Here is an 18,642-nt window from a genome sequence, read left to right on the forward strand (position 1 = left end):
ATGACACTTTAGAAGTGTTAGGTATGACTTCCATTATATTTTAAAATAACCAGTATAAATAGCACTAAGAACTGATCATTATGGACAATTTTTGCAAATACATTTACTTATCTTTCCACTGAGAGACAAATTATTATACTGTACAGTAAATGCAATTTGAATCAGCAAATGTAGAAAAGAATTAATATGCATTTCCATTGACTAGAAGGAGTAGATGAATGCTAATAAATTCCCTCATAGATAACAATTTGGAAATATTATTTTCAATATGTCAGTTTATGGGCCAGTATGATGAAAATATATATATTCATTATATATAAGTGGTAATTAAGCTTAAAATAGAACCTCTAAAATCAGTGGACTTGTCTTCTTTTTGCTCACTTACCTGTTTAGTTTTTGATGAAGGTTTTGGTCTTAGCTTTTCTGCTTAAACAGGACAATTTTTAAATGGTACTATAAAACAGACACCTGAAAACTTTCCAGGTAACAAAAGATTTTAAGAACCGTGGTTACATTAAAATTAGAACTTCTTTCTCTTTGTGACAGCGTGGACAGTTCTGTAGCTTCACTAGCATATCACTTTTTTCATGATGAAAAATTAACAGTAGGGAAGTACTGAATTTAATATCTTACTTCCTTTCATGCGTTTTAACATATGGAATAAGCAGAAATACTCACATGCTGCTGCATCTTTGAGGTTATTTCACCAGATTTTTCATGTTATGAAGAGTTTAATGTCTTTTTTCAATTCATTTTCGTTCAAGTCAGACTTCTACTTGCTGTAAGATCAAATAAAGAGGAAAAAAGCATCCAAGTTAGCCATTAGGTCCAAGGTAGTTAGGATTTTCCACAGGAGGCTCCACACACTGTATCAAGGCTGCTGTATCTGAAGTGCATTTCAAATTGCATTTTGAGATTAAAAGGCTTCGGTACCATGTCTGGGATGCCAGGGAGCCAGAAGGTTAGGTGAAGCCTTTCCTGGCTGTTTATCACCATTAGCAGGTGAACCAGAGAGCACATTCTCAAGAGAAGAAGTTTTAATTACCAAAAAGCTTAACGAAATATCAATAAATATTTTAATATGAGGTTAATGAATTGACATAAGATAAAACAAGCCAATGGACACTGCTTATAACCATCCTTAACTATTATTGCATAACCTCAGCTTCAACACGTGGTTCTCAGGCTGTACAGTTTTGCAGATTCTCTTACTTACTGCATAGCATTGTTTTGAACATTATTTACAAACAAAACCTTATAAAGTACTGCCTAACAGTTGTTTCTTTTTCTTTTTGTTTTAGTAGGGAAGTCTAAGTCAACTGACAAACTGGGAAAAAATGCTAGAAACTTGGCTGGCTAATCTGAATATTTCTGTCCTTTCATCATGAGAATTAACTGTGCATATTTCTCAAGAGTTTTGGGCTGAGAATAAAGTAGTTTTTGTTGGTTGCTGCCAGTTCTCTAACAACTCAATTTGCAAAGCTGTGTTTTATTCCTCTGTCCTGTAGTCCTGATCCATAATGATATTTGTTATGACAGCTTCCTTTTTGCTGGGTTCTGCCACATAAATTGAGTTATTCCACTAAAAATAAAGTTGGTTTTTTTCTGTTTGGCTCTTTTTTTTTTTTTTTCCAGAGAGAAAGGAAAGCAGTTAATTTGCACAAGTTTTATGAATAATAATATTTTAAACTTCCTGAATCTTTTTTTCTCTGGCTTGGTATGAAATTGTAATTTTGTTGTCTTTTGTAATATTGTTGCGACTAAATTTTAAGACCGCAGCATCATCTGTGACTAGATCTTTTAGCCTTCACTTTTTATAACAGAATTCACCCAACCTTGTCTTAACAAGGTACAGAATCTTCAGTATGTGACCTGAATGTAGCACAGTAGTCTAACTCGCTACATAATCATGTGAACTATTATGTCACTCAGATATACCAGTATAATCATTACTAGAAATAATCCCAAACCAGAACCCTGTGGTGTTTCTTGGTTATGGCAAGTTAAGGGTATTAAAATATGCTACACTGTCAACTTTGAAGCTGAAGTTCTTACACCATCATGGTGTGACTCATGCTATCTCAGTTCTGATCTGGAGAAAAAGCCTGGTGGAGTTTGAAGTGATTTTATTCTTGATGTCCATTTAATCGTTGTCTTTTTTTTTTTTTTTTTTTTTTTTCAAATATGCCAACTCTGGTGTCTGTTTCTATTTTGGTTTTGTAATGTGGACATCTTTTTGCTCGATCCAAAATAGTTTGTTCCTAATTAGTCATATATATTTTCCAATACCATCACTGTTCATCTGACTGGGATTCCACAAAGAAACATAAGCACAGAGAGCTTTATGTTATATTGTTATCAGTCCACCTTTATCTTTACTTGAGAGGAGCATTTATAAATTTGAAGCTCTAAACTGTTCTTTTGTGATTGTGGAAAAGGTCCCCAGTATGATGGCCAATATCAGCATGTTTTTGGATACTTTTATATGTATGGAGTCAAAGTTGGATTCCAAAATTAAGACAAGAATTTCCCTAAGTTTAACATTGGTCTGTCTCTAATAATCTCTGCAGTATAAACAGGAAATCTCTTTGGTTTTAGTCTGCTATTTCTATTTTGTTTCTCACCAAATGAAGGCTTATCAAAAGATTTTTATTATTTTTTTGTTATTTGTACAGATGGTTTGGAGACTAAAACATAACATACAACTTATGGAGAGCAACTCTATTCTCAGTGAATGAAGCATTACATTGGCTCAGCTACATTTTTCTTTTCACTTTCCCACTTGGATAGTGAGAAGGGTCTAGAAGTACAGGTTTTTGGAAAGGAGTGGGATAGTATTTTTAAAGTTGTAATGAATCTAATCTTAATATCACAGGACTACTTGCTTACAAGTAGAAATTTTTCTCCTGTATTTCCTGTTCACAGTAATGCCATTTTCTTGTTAAAGAATTTTCTGGCAGAAAATACATTACCAGAGGCACTGGGCTCCTTTGTTCTTGCACTTGCCCACACATGATTTTTTAGTTCTTCTAGAACTCAACATTGTGTGACTGTAAGAGATGCAAGACTGGAGAACCTAGGACAAAAATGTCTCGTAGGACCAGCAGGTACTACAGAATGTACAGTCTATAATTAGGCACTCTTTCTGCTTCATCTTGCCTAGGAAATAGGATTATGTATGTTATTGGATTTGAAGGATTTCTAAGTTAGTATATTTGTATTCAGGCAGAGTAGAAGAGTAAAAGTTAAAGTCACCAGCAGGAAGATTCAAGAAGAGTCAAATTAAACCAAACCACCTTGCTTTCCCACGCATTCTCTCTCATATTCAACAAGTGTAAAACCAGTTTCTTGTAGTTGTCATGTTTATTGTATCTCTCTCTATATTAATTGACAATATATTGCTTGTGGAGACTGTACCTCTGCAATTTTCAGCTTTCAGCTCTTCCCTCTTGCATCATGTGTGTGCATGTTCTTTTGCTAGTGATGTCTCCAGAGGCAGAATTAATGCTGGCTGCATTATGTTTATCCCTCCTCACCTAGAAGGATGGGTGAATGAAAGTAGTGAGTTATGGGCGAAGTTGCTGTTTAACAGTCTGCAGAGGATGGTGGCTTTTGTTTGGGCTCTTTTCTTTCTTAGCCATCCAAATTTTTAGCAACTTCCATACATTTCCATGGGAATCTTTGGTACTTAAAAGGTAAACCAAAAAATATCAGCTGGCTTTGGAAGCAAACAATGTGGAACTAAAACATTTGCTGCTTAACATAGAGAAGTTATTCTATACTGAAATGTACTGTGATGACTACTGGTTAAACTCCATACCTGCTTACTCCTCTCTTCAGCAGCAATATCCTGTATCTGTTATCTCTGTGGAATGCTGTGGTTTTCCCCTTTGCTGGTATAACCTGCTTCAAGATATAAGATTAAAGAATGAGGCCATGACAAGCAGAGAAGGAACCTGTTTGCTGATGTTAGGTATTCCCACACCTTGGCTTGAACTCCTTCCTGATCCTCCCTGATACAATTTTCTGTCGGGGTAAAGAATCATCTTTAGGGGCATAGGCTCTTAGGGGCATATGGCCCCTTCCAATGTTTATTTTCAATAGTATATGCCTATTTATAGATAGGTCTCTCTTATTATGCAGTGTTTTTCTCAAAATAAGATGCAGACTGTGCCTCTTGTATGAATCAGGTGAATATAGTTCTTTCTGAAAAAAGCCCAACCAAAATCAAAACCCAAAAAAGGAAAAAACCATAAACCCCTCAAAATGCAAAAAACCAAACAACCCCTCCCAAAACCCCAAAAACAAAACAAAAACCAAACCACTCCAAAAACATACCCCAAATCCACCTCTGGCTGGTCTAGTATTTCAGTTCTACAGTGAACTGCCAGAACAAGAGATCAGCTCAACAACAAGCTCCTCTGGCCTCTGCAACCACTTCCTTTTTTTTTTTGACCTTTGTACTCAAGCCCTTCCTGCTTTTTTATTTTTTTATCCCTGTCATCAAAGCTTTTATGTTGTTCTGTCTTTTGAAAACTCATAGCTTATAGTATAATACAAAGTATATACATAAACTTACCTTAAAAGAATGTTAATGAGGTTGAAAAATGAAGCTTTCCAAAGATGACAGATGTTGGACTTCAGAATAACTTTGCAATAAAATGGTGGGTGAGCTTATGTGCTGCATTCACTCACAATGATCATGTAGCCTCAGTGGTCTCATACCACACTGCTGCCACATAATAGGAAAATAATCATTAAATATATCCCAGAGATGGGTTTAGACATAATTCTGCTTTGCTTGGGGACAGTGGAGGAATCAAAGAGCCAAAATGCAAGAAGTAGGAAATATATCAGATTGAACACTTTGCTTTTGTGTCACAGGAAAAGATAAAAATAAAAAGCTGTAGATGAAAGTAAAAATATTATGCCCCCTTTTTTTTCTCATACGAATCTCCTTAAGAATGGAAAAATATAACTCAAGGCCATTAGTTAACAGTAGGAAACTGAAAGAAAATCCAGTCATTACATGGGCCAACGGTAGTATGAGATAACTAATTTTCATTGGCTGCTTTTCTGGGCAAATCTATCCTGCAGTTTCAAACACAGGAGCGTGAGCATACACTTCTGGGGGAAAAAAAAGACTTTACTGTCATTCAGATGTTCTTATCTTCAAGTTTTATAGCACTGTCATACAAATACAGGTCAAGAAAAGCTGTACTAGTGTATTGAACACATATGCATAACTTGCTTTTCAGATCCCTTTAACTTGTTTATCATTGTCTGTTAAATGTCTTTATAAGTGGGAGTATGAGAAATAGGTTGGAGATAGGAAAGGAGAAACCTTATTTCCAGCAGTTCAGCTTAGGAATGGCAAATGACATCATCGTTACTGTAGTTCTTTCTGTCTTTGTCAACAGGATTAAACTACATTCTTTATTGTATTTTATCTTCTTTCCATCATGGTTTTTTCCTGTGTGTTTCACAGCAGAGAGTGCTAGTGATGCTGTTTCCTGGGAGACATCTGAAGTTATTAGTTTGGACATTAAACACCATATTTAACTGTTTGCGATTAAAACCAGGTGTAAGTGAAGCTATGTATAAATAAAATGTTCCTCTGGTAATACAGACAAAAATATCTGTGCTACAGTCAATATCATTCAGCTAAATTGATTTAGTTTGTATTAAACATCATATTGCTGTGGATACTTATCAACAAATATTTTGAGACAATGTTTTCATTGTGAGCATTAACAAAATGAGTCGTATGGGTAAACTCTGAGCCAAGATTTCTGACAGTCAAGTTGGAAGAATTCTGTGACTTGGCTAGGATTTTTTTTCTGAAATCTTTTGCTTCAGAAAATGCAGTTTGTTCAAACACACAATTTTGTCACGAGAAATTATATATGTGTGGGTTGGTTTTTTTTTAAGAGGACAATAGTTTGTTTGACTTACTCTGAAATATAAGATAATTGTATTTGTGCACATGCAGGCATAAAGTCATAGTGTGCTGCAAGCTGGAAAACAGACCATTTTGATTAACTCAGTCTGAAATATTTTTATAACTTTCAGTTAATAAAACATTCAGGATTGCTATTATTTCCTCTTATAAACGATCAGTGTTCTTTTAGGATAGGAAAATGCTTGTATACATAGGCTTTATATGAAATTATAGAATTCATTTGGTGCTTGGTGCTATGCCATATTTACTGGTATGTATTAGCTAATTATTTTAATCAGTTAGTCAATGAGATTTCATAATTGTTGCTATGTACACATTTTAAGCTAATGACTACTAAAATTACATAAAGCACTGTTATTATATGAAGAACTTGGAAATAAGTGGCAGATCTGATGGGTATCTACCACAGTCATTGCATCCCAGTTGTCTGGAGGCTGGTTTACAGGTATTATTTTGAACATATAATGCTCCTCGTTCAAAGAACAGGTCTGCATATATATATGTGTGTGTGTGTATAAAAAATGTACCAAGTATATTAGTGTAACTCAATAACCTATGGTTTGTTTTTTTTTTTTTTAAGTCTATGTTGGTTTTGTCTGTATATAACTCATATGTCAGGCAGTTTTGGCAATACTCTACTAAAAATCTTAGGCAATCATATTTGAATGGCCCATACAGAAGTGCCACCTTCTGCTTTTAACTGTGCAGTGAAACTGATTATTTAAATAAGTGATTTTTATATTTTCTGTGTAAATACACTGTAAAAAAGACATTTCAAAGGTCAGCTAAGCCCAACAGCCATATAAATTATTTTAATCTCTACGAAGAACCCTCACAAAACTTTCAGCTTCCAAGGAACCACCAGCAAAAGTATATTCTATAAGTATAAACTTAGTCCTTTGAAGCTTTCCTCATATAGACAGTTCTGTTAAAGTAAATAAAACCTTCAGATGATGCAGGTTGTGTGGGACCAGGACTCAAGAAAGCAGTGTTTTGGGATGCTCAAAGGAACAAATATATATGGGGGGGTGAAAAACGTTCTAAAGCCAGAGGCAGACTCACATCGATCTAGAATCTGTGCTATAAAGTGACACTGATGATCAGCAGGCTCAAAAGCTAAAAAAGTCCTCCTGTATTTATATAGTACTGTAATGTGTTTTAGCTTCATAACAACATGAGGCATAAACTAATGAGTGCATTGACTCATAAGTCTGAAATCTGAGACTATGTTATAACTTTGTTACAATTTGAGATTAGATGTTACAAAATAGTCCTTCAGCGGTAGACAGTTGCAGCTGTGAGTTTTCATTCCCTTTGAAAAATACGTGCAGGTGGTGGGTGCTTAGAAATTAAGGTATAAAGCAGACTAAAAAATACAGTGTTTGAGAAATTCTCCAGTCATCCTGTGGGAAACTGGCAGCACAATTAGGATTTTTGAGATGTAAGTTTTCAAAGTCTAGGGAAGCATCATAACAAGACAGTCATCTCTCTTCTTTCCTCTGTTCTAGGGAATTTTGTTTTTTCCCTTCCTGTACAATATAACAGTCCCATTTTGTCACTGCGGTCGGTAGCACTCCCTGTTTGTTACACACTACGGGACTTGGCTCTATTATTTATCTATGGCAGATAACAATCTAGGCCATGTCTGTACAAGAAAATGTTGAACAGGTTTCAAAAGAATGATTATAAGCCAGATGCAGTTAAAACAGTTTGCCACCTCCTTAAGTTGTTTTGTAATTTACAAAATTCAGCTCAACTGATTGAAGAGATGATAAAGTCAATTTAAGTCACCCAGTTTAGGGAGCAGCACCTGCAACTTTTCCCTCTAGACATGGTCTTGCCTGGTAAGTAGGAGGATCAATGGCAGGTTAATGCAATTGGCAATGTAAGAAGCTGGGAAAAAAAAAAACCAAACCAGACCTGTTATTATTTGTGTGGGCTATTTTGTAAACTATTCAGGCAGGGATTTTTTTTCAGATATCTCTCAAGTGACAGCCAACACTCTACTAAAATTAATCCTAATAATATAGATAATGATGTGCTAAATTGTTTTCAATATAGTTATTCCAATTTTACAGGAGTGTAGTATTGAACTGAATTCACTCCATTAAGACAAATACAGCAAACTATAGCAGAGGGTTACTTCAAGCCTTGATGTGTATGTGTTCAATCTGGTGGGAACCACATGCTTGTAACTAAAAGAGAGATAAAAAGAAATAGAGTCAGAAAGATGAAAATATATTGCTTTTGTTTAAATTTACAGTTCACATAGTACTTGTTTTCCTTGGCATATATTATTTGCTATATAATCTAATAGATAAATAAAGGCACTGATTGTTTGAAGCATGCTGAGTGACGACCTGAACCAGCAAGTATGCCTTGATGGAAAACTCTTACTTAGAGAAACAGAACTCTTATTCATCAGTGTAGGATCAGCTTATTTGTTGTGGCTGAAGGGTTTGATTCTTCTCTGTCTTACATGATACAGGGAAAATCAGATCCACACAAAGCATTGCAGTGATTTGTTTATTGACTGTATTTTGATTTTTATATGCTGGCCCATTGACATTTTTAATGCAATACATTAAAATAACAGGGAGGAAAAAGTGATACAAAATGATTTTTCCTCAGCTATTTCCTCTGTGTTTCCTGTCCCACAGTCCCCAGAAAAGGAGGGATGGCTGTAGAGAACGTGTACTGCCACAGCACTATCAAGAATTTATTCTCTTGATAGTAAGAGGCAGAGCAGCAAGTACAGTATTAGTTTCTGCTGTATTGCTGAATAAACTCTAGGAAGTGGTTTGCAGTGAGGAATACATATCCTCCTGAAACGTATTTCCCCTCACAGCATGTGCTTCTGCTTTCAGCAAGAGTGAGTAATGCTATATTAGCAATAAAGGGGAAAGATGAGCCAGATTTTTAAAGGTGCTTAGGCAGCTGAAGAGGTAGGTAGATGACTAATAGGATTTAGGATCCAAGCCTGGGAAACCTAAGTATCTTTAAAAGTCTCACATGAAGTTATTACAGAAAACCTTCAACTTCCATGTCTGCCCAAACAGTGATAACCTACCAACAGGCCATTAATTTAATTAGTAAATCCTTGTGTCCTGGAAAGACTAGTTTGACAGCCTTTTCTGATAAATCCAAAGGTATTTCTGGTTTCCACACAAATTACTCTGTATTTTATGGACAAAAAAAATATTGCTATGAGGATGTGGATCTCTCCTGTAAATAGCATGGGGTTTTTTTTCTGCAGGTGTTGCTTTAGCAGTGACATACGTCTCTTAAAAAGGTAAGTTATGCTTTATGCTGTGAATTAACGGGCTGCTTAGCAGGTGGAAAGCTGGTCCAGATAATCCTCCAAGTCGTCTAGCTCTTTGTGGGAAATGAAATCCAAGCCCTAATTCCTCTGTCGGTGTCACAGATCAGTGATTTCTGTCCCTTCTTCCCAGGGCCTACTCCACCACTGTCACGGCCCAGCGTTCGGTCCCAGCCCAGTGCTGAGAAGGGCAGAGAAGCTGGTGAAGGGTCTGGAGCACAAGTCTTACGAGGAGCTGCTGAAGGAGCCTGGAGGAGAGGAGGCTCAGGGGGGCTCTTATCACTCTCTACAATTCCCTGGAAGGAGGCTGTGCCCAGATGGGGGTTGGCCTCTTCTCCCAGGCAACCACCGACAGGACAAGAGGACATGGCCTCAAGCTGCAGCAGGAGAGGTTTACGTGGAGGAATTTCTTCACGTAAAGGGTGATTGGGCATTGGAATGGGCTGCCCAGGGAGGTGGTGGAGTCACTGTCCCTGGAGGTGTTTAAGAAAGACTGGACGTGTCATTAACTGCCATGGTCCAGTTGACATGCTGGTGTTTGGTCACAGGCTGGACTGGATGGTCTCAGAGGTCTCTTCCAGCCCAAGTGACCCTGTGATGCTGTGAGGCGCGGCGGTCGGTTGTGCGCCGCTTTGGACTGGCGTTCTAGGCAGGATGTCACAGCGGGGCCCGGAGCGGCTGCCAGACAGGGACCCCTGGGGCCTGGACACACAGACCCTCTCCCCACGCTCTCGCCTGTCGGCCCCGCGTTGGAGGCCCCGGTCCTGCCCGGGGCCGGCGCTGCGCCCCCCGCGCGGCCGCAGGAGGCGGCGGGAGCCCGGCGCTGGCGCTGCCACCGCCCCCGGCCCGGCCGCGCTTCCGCCCGCGTCAGCTGACTGCTGCAGGGAGCGGCGCGCCCGCTCCGGCCCCGAGCCCGCGGAGCCCCGGCCACCCCGCAGCCATGGCAGGGGTCGTGGTGAGCGGAGCCCAAGTAAGTGTCCGCAGCTGGTGCGGCGGCGGCCCCACCTGCCGGGGCAGCCCGCCCCGCCCGGCGCGTCCCCGCCCCCGGCACTGGGGGCGGCTGCTCCAACTCCGCGCCGTTTCCCGGCGCTCTGCGGTCCCGCGGGGACGGGGATGGGGGGGGGTCGGTCTCGCAAGGGCAGAGGCGGGTTGGTTTCTAAGCTCTCGTAGCACCGCGCCAGGGACCCCCGCAGGTATCGCCCCTTCGCAGCCGCGCTGGCCCGAGGCCGCCGAAGGGAAGGGGCCGAGAAGCCGCCCCTGCCCCCGCCAGCGCCGAGTGGCCCCGGGGTTGTGCTCAGAGCCCCACGGGCTGGGGGGGATGTGCCCCGGCGGTGCTTTCTCAGAGCTGGGAGATAGCGAAGCGCTGCCGTGTCGGTGACGGGGCAGTGCTGCTTTGCCACTTTTGCTGCCGCCGTGCAACAGGCGCATTCCTGGGCTGTGCTGAGGCAGCAGCGCGGCTCTGACCGCCGTTCGCTCCCCTACGAGGTGTGCGGTGCAGCCGGAGCGGGGCCCGGCGGGCCGGGCGCGTCGTGCTCCGGGGTGAGCCCCGCGTGCTCTCTCGGGCCTGGAATGGGCTGCGGGAAAAAGCTGAAGGGGAAGGACTGAGGTCTGCTAAGTGTTGTTCCTCCTGAGAGTAAGCACCATGTACGTTTCGTTTCGGTTAGAGAGAAGTTGGAAATTAAAACACATCCTACTGGCCTATACCCAGTGGCTTACATGGCTACTGAAAAATTTTCTGGTTAAAAATTGGTGACATTACTGCTGAACCTTTGGCTAGTATTAGGAGATTATTTATTCTCACTGCCCCCCCCCCCCCCCGAATAAGTGAAGCTTGTCTTCTTTTTGAAAATGGCTTACCATTAAGCCAAGGTGCAGCCCATCTAGTTGCTTCTTTAATCTGGTCACTATTCTGTATGGAATTCATGTAAATATGTGTGTGCTATGAAGGTAATTGGCTAATTTTGCTGATGCTGCAGGAAACGGTTCCTGTGGTCTCTGTGGTGCACTGTGGCACTGAGTAGTGCTCTGCTTTCTTCCCTTGGGCATGCCTTTAGCCCCTTAATTTGGCTATGTGCCTACCATACAATCTTCTAGCAGCATAGAGTAAAATATAATGCTCAGCTGACTGGAAATTTTCTCCACATGTAATTCCCCTCAGTAGCAGAGAATATGCAGTATTGAGAGTTCATACATGACTTTTTGCTGACATTCCTTGAAGAGGTTACTCAATGAGTGTCATTGTAAAATGATCTCAGAGATTAAATGGTAATATCCTCTGAAAGTAGAGCAGAAGAGAGGTGCAACTGCTGTTGACTGGTTAACTTATGTTCTAAATATTTTGTAAAAACTTATTTTTTTCCTGACTTGCATACAGTGTGTTGAAGAGTCTGCAAGAGTATCTGAGACGTCCATAGCCTATCTGATACTGGGCTTTGTGGGAAACTTTCTGGACATTTCAGTGGGATATTGAACAGGGCACCAGTAATAAGAATGATTGACTGTGACCAACCTGTACTATATTTGAGTTGGAGAATTAGGCAATGGAGACCTCTGCATCCAGTTTCTAATCCTATGTGATGTTCTGTGACCGGTATAGAAAAACCTAAGAAATCTGCTGTTGCTGATGTGCCGTGCAACCAAAGAGCTGGAGTCGTGGGAGAAGTTTGCTTGCTCTCATCTCTGTAATGACGTATCTGGATATGTACTTGAAAGCTCATCCTCATTTTGAGGGTATTTGAGATGGATGCAAAAGGAAGAATACTGAATTATGTACGTTTTGTTGTTTCCCGAGTAAATGATTTTGAACTGAAAGAACAAAAATGAAGAAATGTTCTTTTCTTGTCCATACTACTAAAGTCTTGTTTTATATCAACACTGTTCAAATACTAAAAAGTGGGGAAAACTTGTTCAAAAAGGTTTATCACATATTTCATTGCTGGCAGTTGCTGCTGTTCTTACCGTAAAGAGGGCTGTTGGGTATCTGAAGCAAATTCATGTATGTGGGCTATAGAAATATAAAGTCAAATGCCCTTTGTGTATTTTCTGGAAAAATAAAGATAGTTGTTTTAAATTGAAAAATGTGTTTGTACTGTGAATGTGCTGAACTGAACTCTATGGAAGTAAAATCCCTTTTAAAAAGCCTGAGTGTTAAAAGGTCATGATAACCATATGTCATCTGCAGATATGCCTGTGAATAATCTGTTTTTACCAGTTATGTAAATGTATATGTATATTATAACAGTTCCAAGGCTGGAGCTTTGCAACATTTTATGTATTTTGCCTCTTCTGTGCTCCAAAACACATTTGTTTGAACCTTTTTCTTCAGCTTCTGTCCTTGTGGAGGTAGAGATTTTATGGCCAGGTAAGTTTCTGAAGCAGTGGGAATGCAGTCCGGAGTTCCTGGCTCCTTCTCCACCACTCTTCCCTGGGTCAGAAGCAAAGTTGTCTGTGCTCCTGCTATGTTTGTAGTTGCTTAAGGTGGTCTTGCACTCCTAGTGTTAGTAGGCATCATATTTTAGTCATTTCTTTTTCAACATGTTACATTGAACCAAATGCTTAATCCGAAGAATTATTCTGCTGTTAACATGATGACTTTTGAAGGGTTTGCAAGCATTAATTTAAAGAAATCTACCATTCAGTGAAGAATGAAACAATTCTTTTATGCATACCTTTGTGTGTGCTGTAAAATGCATTGAAATTTATCTTATGTATTGAAATTTATCCAGTCTACATCTTGAATGTAGACTGGAGGAAAAACCCCACATATTTAATTCAATAAATTCTGGAAAACATTTTCTGTTATAACCAAACCAATAAGATGCCAATTACCCCAAACAGTTCCTTTCCCTTTTGTCCTTATATTTGCTAAAGTCATGTGTATGTCTGCTAGGAGAATATATTGCAAGACAAGGTATGATTTAACAAGGGGAAGAAGTTGTTAAACTGAGCTTCAAGCTACCTGTTTTCTGCTCGTAAAAATTATTTCATTGTTGTCAGCTTTATCTGTTGAAGTTATTGAACAAAATTAATTAAATGGGATGCCATACAGTGTTATCAGATTGCAATAATTTTTAGAGTGTAAGAGACCAGGATGACTTGCCAAAGTGCATACTGTCAGTCTGTTCTGCAGAGGAGTTCCTATTTTAACAGAAGGTGAAATACTATGAAAACAAAATCTGATGGACTCTTTTTTGCGTACTTTTCATCTAACATGTTTTAGACCAGTGGAATATGGTATTTAAATTGACTTTATATTAAATATGGAGATACTAACAATATCATATAGGTAGTGGTCTAATACAGTGGTGAAGTTCACTTAAGTAGTAAGTTACCAGTAAGGGCAACCAAGATTTCTGTAGCACAAAATCTGAAATGTCAGTGTTTTCAACACTGAGACGATGAGCCAATATAGGTGTATAGAGTTCTTGACAATAGGTTTGACAGGCTTTGTGGGGTTTCTTTGAAGAAATCAAACCAATGACTTCTAAAGCAGTACAGCAGAAAGAACAGAAAAATTCAGGTGTTTTGTTGTTTATGTTTTTTCTGGAAATATTGTCACTCAATCCTGGCTAAAAAAAGTAAATAAACCCCAACCAAACAAAAAAATCTGAGTAGACTGGTTTTTTTGTTACCACTAATTCTTCCTATGTTTGCTAAAGGTTGGTTAGATGGCCTGGTATGAAAAAGAGAAAAGACATTTAGGAGTATTTTGGGTGTAATGAGAAATGTGATCTGAACATAGGTGTTGAAGGCAGAAATCTTTGAAAGTTACATGACTGTCTGAAAAAAAGCTGCATGCTTTGTTTTTCAGATCGTGGGCAGCCCTCTTGCTCTGTCCCTGGTATGTTACTGGGAATAATAATCTTCTCAGGGAATGGTTATGAGAGTGGATTGACAATACACTGCTTAGGTATTTCTGCACCAAACTTTACAAAACAGTCTTTTAGTGTGTTGTATATGGAGAGCCAAACTGGAATGTCCTTTGGATGGCTTCTGATCCTTCCAACAAATTCCTTCTGGAGTGTATCAGAATGGTAATAGAAAGAAATGTTAGATCAAAATATTAACAGTGAAATTGAAGAAAGGTGATTTTTATAATCAAATTATTTTTACCTGAAAGGAGACAAAGCATTGTACATAAGACTGTAGATGTAATAAATATTAAGTTGAAGGTATCAATGGGAAAATGAGATTGTGATAGATTTTATAGCAGTAAAACTTAGGTAGCTTAAAGCTGTAATGAATATTCGTGGTATTGCATGTTGTGATTGTATCAATGAGACAGAATTCCACTTATGAAATGTTTCCTTTCTGCTTCTAATTCTCAGGTGTCCTACATTAGTCAAGACTGTGAAGAAATTCCAGAATTCCTAGGACGAAAATATGGACATATGGCAAAAAGGCTAGATCTTAGCTTCAACTTGTTAAGGTATGTGGCAATATATAGATTTTCAAGTGCAATATGGGATGCCAACTCCTAAAATAGAATACCTTTTTTTTCAAAGTAGAAACATATATGTATGTCAAGTAGATTTAGTTGTTATCAAGTGGAAAACACTGTTTTATGGGTAATGTTTGTCTCCTTTTCTTGCACACTTGGAACACAAATAGCCAGGTGAGTGTGAAAATTAATTGTGTTCACATAAGTGATGCCCAATGAGGAGCCTGTGGTTTGTTCTCTGCTCAAAATGGAAAATAAGCATTATTACCTGAAGAACTGAAGAATGGGATCAAAAGTGAATTTTTCTTAACCAAACTACAAGTAATTGTGTGCTTCTCTCACTCTTTTTTTAATTTATAGATCTCAGGTTATTATCATAAATGTTTTATAATACTGTTTTCCTAGATGGTGTATTTTGTTCTATGATTTTATTTTTGGGCAGCTACGTAGTTAAATGCTAAAGCTAAGTGCAGTTAGAATTTGTAATTCCTTCTAATTATTTAAATATATGGATTGATATAGAATTCTGTTGTATTCCTCTTAGTTTTTACAGTATCGTTTTTCATTTAATCCTTGTGAGAGAGTCAGTTGAGGTTCAGCAGTGTATTTTTCAGGTTGGAAAATCTGCAGGTAAGTAGGGAGAAAGGATTGGAGTGTAATCTTCTGTTTAAGAAAAAAACAGTTTTTTGCTGGTAGGGTTGGACTCATTTGAGTTTTCCTTTTATTTTATTGAGGGTAAGCTTAGAATCTGCTTGTGAGGGGTAAGACAGGTAGTGTGCTGGTGCCTTGTTTTCCTAGAGGGAATAAACACTGGTTTTAACTTACTTAACACTCAAAAATGTTATCCTGAGTCACTGTCAACTCTGAAGGACTGATTCCTGCATGCAAGATGTAGCAGAGCAAAGGAGGCACTAAATCTGTGGTTTATTGTCTTATACTTCTGGATGATGACTCTGAACCTGTGGAAACTGTTATCAGAAGAGATAGTTTTGCTTGGGGAGGGGATTGAATGGGCTTTTTTGTCATTTTGTCATGAAGATAGTTCAAGATCTGTATGGGTATTTAGATTTAGCATGTCATCAACAAGACTGCTCCTTTTTTACATTTCTGGAGAAAAAAAAGTGTTTCTTTCATTTAATGCATGATTTGAAGAACAGTTCCTCTGCATTTATTTCATAAAGTAAAATAATAACATTAATTTGGATGTAAAATACCACTTTAAAACTCTGATCATGTTTTCTTGGAGGGCTCAATTGGTGCTATAGTTCTGAAATCTGTGTTTTCATCCCTTCTTTCCTTCTCTGCCTAAAACACTATCACTTAGCCTATTTTTCAGAAGGGATATATAATTTGGTTTTATTGAGGTTTGGGGGAGAACAATCAGCTTGTGATGTAGGATAGCTTACAGTCGTAAATCTGTGAAAGTATTTTAAGACCAGAAATCAGATTTGGGGAAAGAGGAGAAGTGTATTATTTTTTTCACTTTTTTTTTTTCTTTTTTTTAGCTTTGGGAACCTAATATTAAATTAGATGAGAGCTAGCTGTGTAATGGTTTTTTATTTAAGCAGTGATAGATATACTAAGCATATAAAAACTAAGAATGAAGTATTTATGGTATAGTAGCTGTTAAGTCTGGTCTGCACTCATATATAAACCCTGTGCCTGCATATTATAGAGAAAGTCAGATAAGATATAGAATAAGTGTTATAACCTTAAATGAATGTCAATATAGAAGAATGCCTTGGGCAGCTGTTGAAGTGAGTGTAAGCAGTGTCGTCTTCTTTAAACAAGTATTATTGCTTGAAAAATCTGACAGCGCTGTAGTATAGCAATGAGTTTTATGATTTTTATCAGCGAATGCCTAATTTGAAAAGTTTAGTTTAGTATGCTGAGAATCTTAATGTCTACGCTTAATGTTGCTTTTAAAAGGAGTTTGATTTTCTACTGCAACTTATCTGTTGGTAAAAGCAAAAGTTGAATGAAGAAGACCAAAGGTGATAAAAAATGAAAAAATGAAGAGAATACTAGGCTTTGCTGGCACAATATTATTTGCAGTAAATATGTTAATTTTCATTATAATATGATTTATTATTAGATGAGAGTGTGTGTGTTCATTGAAAGGAAAAAGGAAGACCAAATGTTCTTAGTATGGTGTTTTTTTACTCAGATTTCTCTGATTATTTTCTTTCTGATTGTAATATATACATAGAAAAAAAAGGATTAGTTCTTTTGAGCTGACAGTTTAATACAGAGGAAAACGTATATTTTTCACCAGGTTTTTTTCTGACTTCAGAGTTCTTCCCAGGCTAGAGCCCCTTCCTCTTCATAAAACAAAACTTAGGGCTTGTGTAGATGCCATATTCTCTTTGCATCAGATGTGGTAAATCTAATAACAACACTTGATACATATAACTATGAAAATTTGCTTTTAAAAAGAATTTTCTTTCTTGTTTGCCTTTTTCCAAGAACTAGTGTCTCTTCTTGATTACCCTGAGCAGTACATGCATCCAGCTCTTTCTTCTGGCAGCCAAAGAGACTGTTATGTGTTGCAATAGCTATGTGTCTCCCCTTTTCCCTGTGAGGGAAAGGAAAGATGGAGGTGAATAGCAAAAGGGAACTTATGGAGATGTTGGGAAAAAGGAGGAGGAACAGCAATTTGTTGTGTACGAGGCAGTGGAAGAAACTAGTGTTTACTTAAAAGATGCTGACTGTGATCAGCAAGATATGGTGCTACTGGATTGCGTGCTGTTTACATCCCTGAGAGACAGAAACCCTTCAACCCCAGACAACTATAGTCCACTTGTGAATTTTTTCTTCTCATGCCGTTTTCCTTACAGATGTTGTTTAAATGCTTTCTTATATCTTTTGTTTCCTTTTGGGACTAAAGGGGGGTTTTGAAGAAGATGGAGCCAAACTCTTGTCAGATGTACAGCAAAAGAACGAGAGGCAGTTGTCACAGGCTGCTGCAAGGGAATTTCCAACCACGACGGGGAAGGTTGAGTGGAAGAGGTGCCCAGAGAGGCTGTGGAATCTCCATCCTGGGTGCTATTCAAAGTGCAACTGGACAAAGCCCCAAGCAGCCTGATCTAACTTTGAAGTCCCCCTGCTCTATACAGGGAATTGGACTAGAAGACCTCTAGATGCCCCTTTCAACCTAAATACTATTGTTCTGCAACTTTACTGGTGTGGTCATAATGGCCTGAGTTGTAGCAGCTCTTTTGATGTGATGTTGGTGGTGATTTTCAACCATTTTAGAAATGAACGATTTACACTGTATATTTTCAATAAGGCATGTTTCAGGAGCAGACGTGTTTTGCTTTGGGAATCTGCTCCTGAGTGTCTCGTGGCAACTGTATTTGATAACTGTCCCTGATAACAGAGTCCTTTCATAATACGTGGAAAGTATTCCCCAAGTCCCATTTAATGAAGGCATAGACTATGGGAAGAAAAGTCATTGATGGGTTGGTGTTACTGGGAGACTTTGCTGTAAAGGATTCAAGAGGGGATAAATAACTATTGGTCATCGATCATAGAAAGTTAAAGATTTCTTTAAAAAAGAAGGTAAGTAGTAGTCACTGGTGAAGGAAAGAAAGCTATAAGTGAGTAGGAAGAATGTAATGTAGGTAGAGAGTAGAGATTTTGATGAAATACAAAGACTTTTTTTAGATGCATCATGCTGTCTGGTGGGAGGAAAAAAACCCAAACAACCCACAACCTATTCAAAGCTTTTTTTACTTGTCCTAGATAACTTTATTCGTACCAAATTTTTCTTTTCATATTAAAGGCTGAATGCACTGCAGTGCTTGAATAACTTGATATCAGTGGTTTTGTATAAATAGGTGCCATGCTTTTATGAATAACATCTACGGTTCAATTCACAGAGAAGTCCATTTGTAATTTTATCCTCAGTAGTTTTAAACA

The 18,642-nt window shown here is 38.5% G+C and overlaps 1 protein-coding gene and 1 long non-coding RNA gene across 2 annotated transcripts in view; both read left to right on the forward strand.

The window, feature by feature from the left end:
• Positions 1 to 9,721: 9,721 nt before the first annotated feature.
• Positions 9,722 to 18,642, forward strand: part of LRMDA (leucine rich melanocyte differentiation associated) — a gene marked incomplete at its 3' end in the record, with an annotated part of 373,673 nt that continues 364,752 nt past the window's right edge. Inside the window, exons 1-2 of the mRNA XM_027739904.2 lie at positions 9,722 to 10,251; positions 14,609 to 14,709. Of these exons, the coding sequence (XP_027595705.1) occupies positions 10,222 to 10,251; positions 14,609 to 14,709 (131 nt within the window). The remainder of the gene's footprint in view (positions 10,252 to 14,608; positions 14,710 to 18,642) is intronic.
• On the forward strand, positions 10,408 to 12,359 carry LOC120322848. Its single transcript, XR_005562785.1, has 2 exons — positions 10,408 to 10,925; positions 11,656 to 12,359. It is a non-coding gene; the product is annotated as an uncharacterized LOC120322848 (long non-coding RNA).

This window comes from Pipra filicauda, unplaced genomic scaffold (genome assembly GCF_003945595.2).
Source record: "Pipra filicauda isolate LSUMZ 115617 unplaced genomic scaffold, ASM394559v2 scaffold15_size4787011_pilon, whole genome shotgun sequence".
Lineage (NCBI taxonomy): Eukaryota > Metazoa > Chordata > Aves > Passeriformes > Pipridae > Pipra > Pipra filicauda.